This window comes from Aythya marila (assembly GCF_965140915.1).
Source record: "Aythya marila genome assembly, chromosome: 1".
Classification (NCBI taxonomy): domain Eukaryota; kingdom Metazoa; phylum Chordata; class Aves; order Anseriformes; family Anatidae; genus Aythya; species Aythya marila.
Genome location: NC_139042.1, coordinates 86,225,501 through 86,238,620, shown reverse-complemented (window position 1 = coordinate 86,238,620; position 13,120 = coordinate 86,225,501). Strand labels below are relative to the sequence as shown.

The 13,120-nt window shown below is 35.1% G+C and overlaps 1 protein-coding gene across 10 annotated transcripts in view; it reads left to right on the top strand.

The window, feature by feature from the left end:
* DMD (dystrophin) overlaps positions 1 to 13,120 on the top strand; it is a 1,245,415-nt gene that overhangs the window by 1,102,966 nt on the left and 129,329 nt on the right. For all 10 annotated transcript variants that reach the window (XM_082770266.1, XM_082770264.1, XM_082770258.1 and 7 more), the window contains one exon: positions 12,958 to 13,036. In XM_082770266.1, coding sequence (XP_082626392.1) covers positions 12,958 to 13,036 — 79 coding nt within the window. The remainder of the gene's footprint in view (positions 1 to 12,957; positions 13,037 to 13,120) is intronic.

Genomic DNA, 13,120 nt, shown 5'->3' with positions numbered 1-13,120 from the left:
AGAACAGAAAATATGAAAGAAAAGAGATTAATACAAGATTAATGCTACTGCTGCTGCACATAGAATCCTTTATTAATTGTTATCATCCTATAGTGTCCCCCAGTAAAAAACATTTTTGTCTTGTCTTCCACATTTTCAAGTATTTTCTTATATTCCTATTTCTTCATGTATTCTCTGTGTCTGTCTTTCCCTGTATACCTTTTGGCTTAGTAGTACCTGTGAAGGAGCATACTCAGTCAAAGTAATTCTTCATCTCTTATTTATAAACATTACTATAATATTGACAGTTTTATTATATATGTATATATGAAAAAAAATTATTTTCACTGTGTTTGGGGTAGTGATATGGGTTTTAAAGTGTGAAATGAAACAATAAAAGAGAATGATGATGCTCAACAACAAATTACGTAGACAAGAAAGAGAGGAGTGAAAAAGCTAGGACTGAAAATTGAAGTCTCTTGAACACTGATAGAATGACAATACCAGAGTTGTCAGAGGGCACTGCTAGTGGAAGGGAGTTGAAGATGGTCAAAGAAAAACTTTGAAGTTAAAATCAGCTAAGAGTACTGCTGAATGCAGACAATACTGCGTGTCATCTCTCCTTCTTTTAGAAGTATACAGGATGACATGTAGGTCTGAGCTGTGGATTTCTTACTTGCAGTCTTGAGCAGTTACTCCCACAACAAATGCTAGTAAGGACACAGGAGATTCACAAATCTGGGGAAAAGGAGCAATAAAACTAATATAATAAAAGACCAATGAAACTAAACCAATGAAAATGTAACTAAAACCATAAAAGAATAATCCTTACAGGTACTCAACTGATACTGGAAATTACAGACATATGTTCCAGGACAGCTATAAAATAAAATATCTCTTGCATGACATTCTACTTACAGTTCCCTAAGTCACCAAAGATACCCAAGATTCCCCTTGGCACAAAAACTGTGTGTATTACTTGACCTTTCAGAAGCAAATGGCATTTTCAGTGCAACATGACTTTTTTGTTGTTGTTTAATGAGAGAAAAAAGTAAAAGCAAAACAAGCACATTCAAATCTTGTTAAAAGACAGGAGTGCTCAGGGATGAATTGCAAAACATTAACAAGAGCATTCACAGGATGAAGTATAAAAAGAACGGATTTTCAGTTGTTTATAAATATTTGTAAACAAAACAGTAAGGAAAGTTATTTCCAAAACATAAAAAGAATAATGAACATAAATAATAGTACTTTAACACAGAAGGAAAAGAAATAAAAAAGGCCACAGCAAGGTCTCATTTTTATGTCTCTACTGCTGCTCCTAGTAAGGAGACCTAACTGTGGCATACCTGATTCATGCATGCCCCAAATATGAAGAGAAGATCTTTAAAAGAAACAGATCTATCAAGCAACGCTGTTAGGGAAGGAACAGTAGATAGAGAGAGCCCCAAATGACTAATGTTTTGGCAACAACAGCATAGTAATTAATGTTTCAGGTTTTTCCTATTAGATTTTTCTAGAGTATCTCTCTAGATTAGGGATAACAGAGTAGTCACACAACAGAAGCTCAGCTAGAAAAATGCAGGGGAAGGGTGAGGGCAGCATCAATACAGTGCTGCAAAACATTCTTCTGCCTCTAAAATTCCTGTATATGATTTTAAGAGCCACCTCAAGAATGTATATGTGTTAAAATGGCATGCACTGAAATCTAAATGTACCACTTTTTTCTTAAGTGATGGGAGATGTTAATGACCTCAAGACAGGATCTGGAGATCAACACCCTGTACTGCCCTGCTGCAAGCTGCTTTTCTGTAAGCATTCAACAGAAAATTTAATCCCCAGTACATCTTTTGTGTTCTTACTGAAGCTGATCTTTTCTATTGTTTCCTGTCCCAGTCCAGACACACTTGCTCATATGAAACAGTAACTTTTCCAATGAATAGTGTCAGTGAAATCAGAAAGACTTCCTGTGGAATAAGATACTACTTAATACAAGTGTGACTGAACAGAGAAGAATGCACCTTTTGAAACTCATTTGAGATAGAAATGGGAGAGGAAAAAATAACAAGTTTGTGCAGTCAGTCACAGAAAGTACAGAATCACGTTATTTTACATATGGTATTTTAAAGTGGTGTATTTCACATCTTGTGTTTGTTTTTTGTTTGTTTGTTTTTAAGTTGCTGAAACCCTCTTCATATGTATGTAGATGTATGTATGATGAGAATAACTGGGGATTAAGAGGAAGTGAGAGTGAAAAAGGGTGGAATTGAGTTTCTGTCAGATCAACATTGCCTTTGTCTTAGATTTGCGGAAAATATGGGAGATGTTTCTTAGTGTAATATGCCAATGGCTTTTTGAAATTCTGGAAACATTATGACATTTTGAACTTTGTGTGTGAAATAGTACATATCTTCAGCTTTAGGAATGCTCTGTTAGACTTCATGCCTTCACCCCACCCCAAATCTGATTTTTTGTTTTGGGGAGCTGAAATTTCCTTTAAGTTTGCTACAAGAGTAGGTTGCATAAGAGGTGAAAAAGTGATGATTGTGCTTGAAGGAAGTTTCCTTCTATTACTTCTGAGATTTGAAAAGTAGGTTTCTCCTAATTTTTTCCCAATAGAATGCGAAGAGCATGTATCTTCACATATATGCTGCTTACAATTAACACAAATAATCTGGAAGGTACGTGGAGGGATTTTTTAGCACAATTAAATCAGATCTAGTAGGACTAACATAGCAGAAATCACTCTTTTCATAATAGGAAAATAGAGGACTATCATTTCAGATTTTGAGAACTCCCTTGAATAACATAAAACTTAGTAACAAAATTGTGCTCAGGACAGAATCAGCTGTACCCAAGTCTTTCCTAGCAGATATTGTCTGACCTGTTCCCAAGGACATCCAAAGAGAAAGAAGCTAATGAGGCACACTTTTCAGTTCTCAGTATCGTTACTGCTAGATTTCTTTTTTTCTGATAGATCATAAGAAACTATATTGATTAAATTGAAGGTCATAACATCTTGTCTATCTACCATGGACATGGAGAACAGATTATTCTAGAGAATTCATTGATTTGCTGGAGGACTTGTCCCTATTTCCTGATTTACTAAGACTTCTGTTCATCAGTTTAACTGTAATTGCTCACTCAACCCTTCTCTGTATGTCACCATCATTCTTGTTCATTTCCCTTGTCTCTCTCCAATTGATTCACATCTCTCTTGGTTATGGTGCCTAGAGGCGATCACAGTATACCTCCTAAAAGTCTTACAGATGCTAAGTAATGCTGAAGGACAGAAAGACTGTTTTATATATATATATATATATAAGTAATTTTATGTGTAGAGATTGCAGTGTATATACTGCACATGCACCTTGGTTTCAAAAGTAAGATTTGGTCTCACAAAGAATCTGAGCCATGCTGGGGTCCATAACAGATGGTTTTACTTACTACAGAACATATTCTGTCCCTAGTGGCAGGTGCCTGGTTCCCACTGACTTTGAAAATGTCAAACTGCATCAAAGTTAGATTCATTTTAAGATCAATAACACTCCAGAGGCTCAGTGTAGCATATACATTTTTCTTACTCCTTTCCCCAGCTTACAACACTGAATTGTGTACACAGAGTTTCAGCTTTATGCTGAAGGCAGGACAGAAATCACTGAATCCTATAGGTCTGCATAGTCAGAGTCACGAGGAGTATATTTTGTGGGGTTGTAGAGAAGATATATAAAGAAGAGGTTTAAACTAGGAACAATATGGGAGAGAGTTACCAGTAGCCCTGTGAGAGACTGATGGACAGGGCTGATGAGGAAAGGTCCTCCAGTGATGTGAACAAAAGGGAACACAAAACAGGGCTTAAGCAGGGTCATCTTAAGCATAGGCCTGAAAGCCAGGAATTGCCTCCAAGGCACTTACGGGAAAAAAAAAAATCAGACCATCTGGGAAATCAACATGCTGGCATGCTTCTCTGAAGTGCCTGTACACTTCAGAGTAGTGTATGCAGTATGGGGAATAAATATGATGAGTTAGAGATTTGTGTGCTTGGCTGTGATCTTATTGGGATCATGGGGGCTTGGTGGGATGGTACCCTGGACTGGAGTGCAGCAGTGGTGGGATAGGGCTCTGTACGAAGAACAAGCTGGGAGAAAAAGGAGGTGGAATTCACCTTGATGTGAGAAGGCAGCTGGAATGCATGTTGCTGTGCCTGGGTATGGATGATGAGCCAGCTGAGAGTTTATGGGTTCGGATGAAAGGGCAGGCCTGTATGGATGGCACTGTAGTGGGTCCTACAACTACATGTCAACCTGACCAGGAGGAGAAAGTTGATGAGGCCTTTTACAAACAGCAAGAAATAGCCTCATGCTGACAGGTGAGGGCCCCTGTGGGAGACCACCTTGATATCTGCTCGAGGAACAACTCAGCAGGACATTGGCAATCCATTAAGTTCCTGGAGAGCATTAATGACACCTTCCTAACATAACTGATAGGTGCTTTGCTGGACCTTGTGCCCACAAAGAAGGAAGGACTTATTGGGAAATTGAAGGTCAAAGGCAGTGACCTTGAGATCGTTGAGTTCAGGATCCTGAGAGGAGGGATGAAGGCAAAAAGCAAGATAGATCTCTGGACTTCAGGAAAGCAGTCTTTGATCTCTTCATGGATCTGCTTGGAAGAGTCCCATGGAGGGAAGAGGCGTCCAAGAAAATCAGTTGATATTCAGGGATCACTTTCTCCAAGCACAAGAGTGGTCCATCCTGAAGAGCAGGAAGTCAAGCATTTTGCCAGGAGGCCTGCATGGATGAACAAGGAGCTTCTGGCCCAACTCAAACATAAAAAGGGGCTATGCAGAAGATGGAAGCAGGAACAGGTAACCCAGAAGGAGTATAGAGACACTGTCTCTGTGCATATACAGAGATGTGGTTAGGAAATCCCACTTGGAGTAGAGTCTAGTGAGGGATTTCAATGGGTGTTTATATTGAAAGTTGTAAGTGGTGCAGTGCTGTTCTATGAAAAAAATAGTTGCAAAGTAGCATCATGTGTAAAATAACTTTATTTGCATACTGTAAAATTTTGCAAGGAATTTGGCAGAAAATAGCTCAGGTGACTGATTAAATTACATGCAAAGGCAATGATAAAAGATAATTAATATGGCTGAATTGTCAGGAATTGATAAATTCTTGACAAAACTCAAGAATTGTAGAACTTTATTAATAAAGTACTCAGGAGTGGAGGACTGCACAGCAGTTTCTTGTCATTTTCAAAGGTTGAGATCGTCCTCAGCTCGTTTCACAAAATGTTTTACGTAGTACACATACCAAAAGTGCATGAATAGAAAGGAGGAACATATGAAGGCTAATCCACCTGTGAATCTTCCACCAGCATGGGATGGCTTTTACAGAAGCAGTGTGATGATTTGAAATGCTAGGCCTCCCTGACAGAATATCTTTTATTTGAAACAAGAGAAGTAATGATTTTTAACAGAACTGTTTCCAAAAGATGTTTGTTCTTAAGATTTCACAGGGTTTACAAGTGTTTTATTTTCTATATTTTAAATGCATTTGTTATTTAAACCATAAGACATAACTTCCTTTCCTTAGGCAGAGATGTACACAAAGTCTGAAGTCCACTGATTTAGGATTATAAAACAAAAGCCTAAGAAGCAATGGCTGATTATTCACAGTAGACATATTAAGTCAAGGGGATTATGCCTTTTTTCTTTTCTTTTCCCTTTGTTTTTCCTCTTTTCTAAGCCTTTGTGCCCTTAAGGGTTTAAGATGCTTCCTGAATTTTTATTACATTTTGTTCCCTTGTTTCATCTGAGGATTAAAAAAATAAAAAAAAAAAAAGCAGTCAAAGTGTAATACATGTATCATACTCAATTTCAGGTTTTTTTTTTTTTTGTTGTTTTGTTTTTGTTTTGTTTTGTTTTGTTTTTGCCTTTTTTCTTTTTTTCTTTTTTTTTTTTTCTGAAGGGAGAATTGTGTAAAGTCACTCAGATTTCAAGCAAGCATACAGTCCTACCATGACCCAGAGATCTTGGCATTGAAATGTGGTCTTTGTAACAACTGTAAATTCACATGGATAATATTATATTTATCTTTTTCTTTTTTTTTTTTTCCCTTTCACCTGGAAAGTAAGCACATGTTAATTTTTACATTCAAAATGTTTTAGATTACCAAACTCTTCACCAAGAAACGAGGTGTCTTTTCCTGTGCTTTAGACTAAGTCAGTATCAAAGCTTAAGCCCGAAGTTCAGCAGCCAAGAACGATGACTATCAAGTACCTTTCCCCTGGCTGTTCTTCAGTAATAGCACAAAGCGTGCTTAAATCCATCCTTATCTACTAATGTATGAGGAGCAGCGAGTGGCTGAATTCAGCAGCTATTGGAAGTACAGTAGATCAGATCTTCCTGTTTATTGATTTGTAAAGAACAGCCTTTTTTGGCAGCTCTGAGACAGTGAGAGGAAAGAAAGTTTTTCAGCTATTGAGGGGAGAATTGCTGCGTAACATTAAACAGGTCTTGTAGATGCCAGTTTCTTTTGATATACAGGCAGATTGGATCTGATTGGAGTCAAGGTCAGGAGGCTGTAGAATTGCTACAAATATGGCAGGGGAATTAAAGGAGTGTTACTTTAATAAGTATTGTGTGTATGCACACTTATTAAATATAGGAAATTGCTCTTCTCTTTTTATGAGAACAGCCTTTGGTGAAGCAAATTTTTAAAAAAGAGATTGTGTCATTTTGCTGCTGCATTAAATATACCCATTTAAATGGCCAACTTCACCTCCCTTCTTTCTCTGCCATTTCTCCTCAGAATCCCAAGCATATTCAGAAATCTTTTTTTTTTTTTTAATTGTGTTCACACTTTATATTTTGCACTTTTTAAACCACTGATCTCAGTTCTATTATACTCTTTTTTTATTTGTTAATAAGCATTAAAAATTGCTACTTTCACGCATATATATATATATATATATATAATATTATATTATAATTATATATAAATTGCCATCGTTTTGGGCAGCCTAATTGTGTAATTAGCGTCTATATATTATAGTGTGTGTACCCTCAGATGCCCTTACTAAAAGGATCATTCCGACCTCAGAAGAGTTTATGATATATTCTTTCAAATTAATAATAATTTAAAGAAGTTTTACTCAAAAGTAAATGTCTAACTTCTTTGAGGGGGATAGGTAAGACCTACCTGATTTTCCCACTGCTATCATTGATAGAAAGTGAAGTAATTTGACAAAATGGACTTAAACCCATTCCCCTGTCTGAAGCTGTGTTCTTGGTGAATTTAAGAGACATTCTAATATTTGCTTATGTTTGGTATATGTTTGGTATATGTTTTATTCAGAACTGAGAACTTTCAGGGAAATCTGTTGACAAAAAAGTTTTCTTATCTTTAAGAAAAAAAAGGGGCGGGCATTATTTTTTCTGCATTTTATGCTGGAATTCTAGCACTTGGCTAATGTGACTAACAATGATGAATCAGAAAGAGGGAGAATTGAAAATATTTTTTCTTATGGTGTTAGTAATCCCTCAACAAAATAGCACATGACACTATGAAGTGAAGACACTATGACAGCATGATTTCACTTAGAAATAGGGACTGTAAAGGCTGCTGTTCTTTTCCAGGAGCACCAAGATCTTTTTTCCTAACGAGAATGTAAGTCAACTTGGGAGGTGCAGATGTAACTAAGTGTGCAGAGAAAACATGGAAAGAAAAAACAAAACAAAACAAAACAAACAAACAAAAAGTATTACCTTACTTTGTTTTGCAAATTACGGTATTTCTAGAGACATCCACCTAGAAATAAGTAAGGGTGAGTCCCAACAGGGACTGTTGTATGTAGATAAAACATACATAGACATACAAAGTACAATCCTATAGTGTTCCCATTTACTAGTTTCATGTTTTAAACCGCATATTGACTTTTCAGGTAATGTCACTGGTGTTACATGTGGAGTTGTTGTTTTTCAAATGAATGCAGACAAATAATCACTCTATCAACAGAATGTATTCTGCACACTGAAGCACATACCTAACCTTTTAGGAGAAAATCACAAGTTCTTTCAGTTATGGCAGCTAGATCAAACTGCAAAAGGCTAAGGGATGCAGATTTATCCCCCATTTTTGTAATACACTTTATTTCCTTGCTCATCAATTATTCTGAGATTATATATATTTATTACAAACATGTTATGTTAATGTAAGTATTAGAACATGGAGAAAATTATTAAATCTTTTTACAAGAAATAACCTTTGCATGATGGTAATGCTTTCAAGCAGGAACAGATGAGTGTGCAATGTACGTTTTTAGCTGGTTCACTGGTAAACACAGCAGCAGTTGAACTGTACTGTGCTATAGAACAGCAAAGATGCTTTTGATACAGTGTCATCTAAGCAGAACTGTAGGCATTTGTCTGTGCCTTTTTGTGCAAGAGTGTGCATTCACACAGTTATCATTCAGAGTGTGAAAGCTAGAAAAGCCAAATGCAGTTGCACTTAGATTTATTTGCATGCTAGATCTCACAAAACTCTTCAAGAGACATTAATTGAATGTCTCAGGAAGGAGATTTTAAAGTAGTGTTTAACAGATATCTAGCATTAATACTGAGTGACAGGTACTTTCTGAGTACGTGGAAAATATTGAGAATCAAAACACTTAATTTTCTTTCTTGATCTAGACCTGTTTTGTAGTCTGGACATGAACACGAAGTAATGCTTTATTACATTTTTTATAAAAAAATGCTCAGTTAAAACCTAGCAAAATTAACAAAAATGCAAGACTGTAGTAGTTGTCTCAAGTCAAATCCAATAAATCCTAATTTTGATTTCAATAGAGCTGTTACAAGTGCTTTCAAGGTTAGATCCCTACATTATAGAAAGTACCTAGAAACTGTTCCTAGCAAATGCAAGATATAGCTCTGTGTATGTTATCATCATCATTTGTTTATCTGAACCTTATTATACATTCAGTTCACATGGCTGCACTCAAGTGATGGGAAACAGAATGTGTTTCATCAAATGTTTTAAAATTCTCCTATCTTAATGGAGAGGAACTTTAAATAAAATATTTTATTTGTTTGTTTAGCAGAAACTTTTTATATTCTATGTCAATATCACTTAAAATAGTGTAGGACTGTTTATATTAAAATCCTCAGCTTCATGTATAATGTTTACTGCATTACTGTGGCTCCATCATTTATGACTGAAAGAAGATAAATGCAATGCAAAACAATAGATTAAATAAATAATGGAAATTTCTCTTCAAGCAAACATTTTCAATGAAAAAAAAACAAACAAACAACATTTCAAGTATCCTGATCACAGAACTTGATGTTTGTTTTAAAGACAAAATTGGATATAAACAGAAGATTTTGGTCAGTTAAAACCATTTTCTCATATCTTGATTCAAATAATGCAATAGCTGACCTTTTAGAAATCCAGTTATTGATTTTTCAGTAACATTACCTGTGGAGAAATACTATAGAGAGTTTGATCTAAAAGATAGGCTAGTAACTGGTAACAGTGCCTTTAAAAACAGTGGTGTTTTTTTTTTTGCATGATAATCTGACTAAGCTGATACTAGTAGGAAAAGACTACTGAAGTCAGAAGAGATCTTGTTTTCTTTGGTTATTGAGAAATGTGGTGATTTTTTTCTTGCAAAACTTCACTAACATTATGTATGTTTTCTTGCATATAAAGTAAGGAAAATAAATACTTCAATTGGTTTGAAAATTTTGATGTTTTCTTCATGCACAGCTACAGTTTTTCACATTTTTTTTCTATGTAAAATTGCACTTGGTTCAGTACATAGCATAGGCTACTATATTTGGAGGAACTTATTTCACTTTATTCTGAAGAAATTTAATACAAAAAATAATTTAAAATTCAGGAATTACCAATTGCTTGTTTTTAAAAATGAAATGAGAAGTGAGAATATTTTTTTCAAGAATCAAGAATCAAGAATAAGCTATGAAGACCCAAACCATTCTATGATTCTATAACTGGAATATATAATTCTGCCTCTCCTGGTAGTTAGGGTATAAGCCACAAAGCCAAATCCAACTTTGCTTTTATTGGACCAGTCTTCAATTATTGTGGCTTCAAATTCTGTCATTTTGGCATTTACATCTTAGTGTTAGTAAAAGTCATGGAGACTAACTGCAGTAATATTCTTTGCTCTAGCATCAACAGAGAGTCCATATTATGGCACCTAGAAGGTTGTATATGATATGTAAGTACATCAATAATTGGTACTTCCTGGTAGACAAATGGAATAACTTTTTCAATTCTGAAGTGATTGTTCCTGGAAAATATTCTGGATTTTTGAATATTGATTTTTTTTTCAATCTATTGATTTTTTTTTCAATTGTTTTGTTCATCTTTGAATTGACAAAATATACCTCTAGACAGAGATATTTCCAGGCTTACATCCAAGGTTGTTCAGCTTGAAAGTTTACCTTGGAGTGTTTAGGGTATTTTTTTCTGGATATGCGTATGTGACTAAAATTCTCAGTTTTGAGCAACTCAAAACTTGCCTGGATATTCTGTAGTGATTGTCATTCTCAGCTTTGCACACTTGAAGAAAATGTATGGAGCTGGCAGTGGTCACAACCACCTAAGTATTCCTGTAGTCTACGCTGACTGCAAACTGGATGTTGTCATTCTCATACAGGAAACTGCTCCATGCTGGCTATTTGTGGAGATCTCATTCGCTTTAGAGATTCTGCATGTCAGAAAGTACTTTTTCCATCCTAATTGACTTATTGAAAAGTAAGTGCTAATATCGAGAAGTCATCTCACATTTCTTTACTAACCAGCAATGACCTAATAACAAAATAAAGGCCTGTTATGAGGTTTTTGTTTTGTTTTGTTTTAATAGGACTCTACAGAATATATATAATCTCATTTACATTTTTTCTGCATTTTTTTTTTTTACTGGTATGTTTTTCTTTTATGTATATTAAAGATTATCTACCTAGTCTTCATTGAAAGATCATTTCTGGACTGAACATAATTTCACATTAGTTTATGCTTCAGTAGCTAAGCTAATGAATTTGATGACCAGAAGCAGTTCTATCATTGTCTATCCATGTGCAGACTTTGCTATCTTTTATCTATACTGTGAATTAAATGCAAACTCAACCCCAAAGTCATCTACCATCCATAATGGTACCAGTCAGAACTAAGTGATGAAGCACTACTTTACAGAACATCTCTCCATGCAATTCACTCTAAATTGTCCTTTAGATTTCTTCTGCCCAGAATTTCGGAAGTTTTAGAGAGTTCAGCCTCTTCCTCGATGTATCTAATTCTGTATCTAATCAGGAATAGTAAGCAGAAAAAGCACAAGTCACAGGACTTAGCCTGCCAGTAGGTTCACCCTAAACCTACTGGTATAAATGTTCCTCTGAGTAATTCTATGTTCAAGAAAACAGTGGAAATAAGAACAGAGGCCTGTAAGAACAGAACATTGTAATATTCTAGTAATATGCAGCAAGGACTGACAAAAAAATAAAATAAAATAAAATAAAATTGATTGTTTCTGTGTATATGAAGCCAGAGGAGAAAAGAAGGTAGAAATGGAGAAAGCAACAGGGAACGCATCTGAAAAATGGCTTGAGGGGAAAAAAAAAAAAAAAAAAAAAAAAAAAAGAGGGGGGGGGAATTTTGGTCATTTGGTTTTAAAACTGTAAAATAAAATAAAATAAAATAAAATAAAATAAAATAAAATAAAATAAAATAAAATAAAATAAAATAAAATAATATCCTGCTGTTAAATTTCTATTGTATTTCGTGAAAAAAAGATTTGGGGATCTGGGGTTTGTTTGCTAAACAAACACATTCATATCAATTCCTTCATTATTTTTTACTTCTAACTGAATCGCACCTAATTATTATAGAATTGTTCCTGCCTCCACCAACCAAAAAATCTGTGGAAGTTTTAAAAGTGTGGATTGCTTTTTACTTATGCATATTCTTTGTTTCTTGGTATTGTATCTCACAATTAAGACAATAAAAACAGACCAATCACCTTCACCTTCTGCTTTGCCAAGGTTGATACAACACTTTTTCTTACAGGCAATATTTAGGTGAATCCAATCCGTATCAGTTTATCAGTTATTTTTCCTTGCTTTACCTGACCTTAGATTTAGGCCTAACTTAACTGATGGTGTCCTTTTAGCATAAAGTCTGTAAAGCTGATATTAGATATCATTGATACAATATGGAATCTTACAGCAACTGCCTGCTCTTGGCTGCTTGCTTGATGCATAACCATACTGGAATTTTCAAGGGTAAAGAAGGAAACCAATCTTACAATTACATCTATGCTTCTATGCAGTGCAACAACCCAACAAAGCACTAAGAATAATATGTTCTTCTAAGGGCATCTTTCAGGGAAGAAGGGGCCAAGGGGATAGGAATTCACCTAACTAAAAACACAGATAAATGTATGAGTGCAGATGCACTTTGCCTTTTTTAGTTAGGCATTATTCTAAAATACAGTAATCATGTCCACACTAAAATAGGTTAGTTTTCTTATGCTGATATAAAACATATAATCTCGCAAAAAGGATTTTTGCAGTAGCTCCAGTAAAAGTATTAGCTTAGATAAATGTTTATGGCTTTAGTATTGGCAAGCAATTGTCTTATTCTTTTCAGGTGCATATAAGTCAGGCCAATTTGTTATACCTTTCTTTATCAACCTGTTCATTTTTAACTTGTTCTAGCATTGGTTAAAGTTGGGGTTGGGGGAAGAGGAAGTAAAAATCTTTTTTTGACCTTCTTCTGAGAAAGACACATTAAATATCAGTTAATCCCTGAGGTTTATAGATTGTTACAGGAGCTTTCTTAAATTTAAACAGAATGTTCTGTAATGAAAAAATAAAAAATAAAAAAAGTATCTGACTATAATTGCTGCTTGTTACTTGTTTAGGAGAAAGTCATTCTACTTCTCTGTTCACAGGTGGCCATCGATGAGCGTATCAGGCAACTGCATGAAGCTCACAGGGATTTTGGCCCTACTTCCCAGCATTTTCTTACCAGTGAGTACCTTCCCAATTTTTCTTGCTCAGCTTGCATACACAGCTAATTGATAATTTTTGTAGCCATGTGCCAGCTATGGCTGC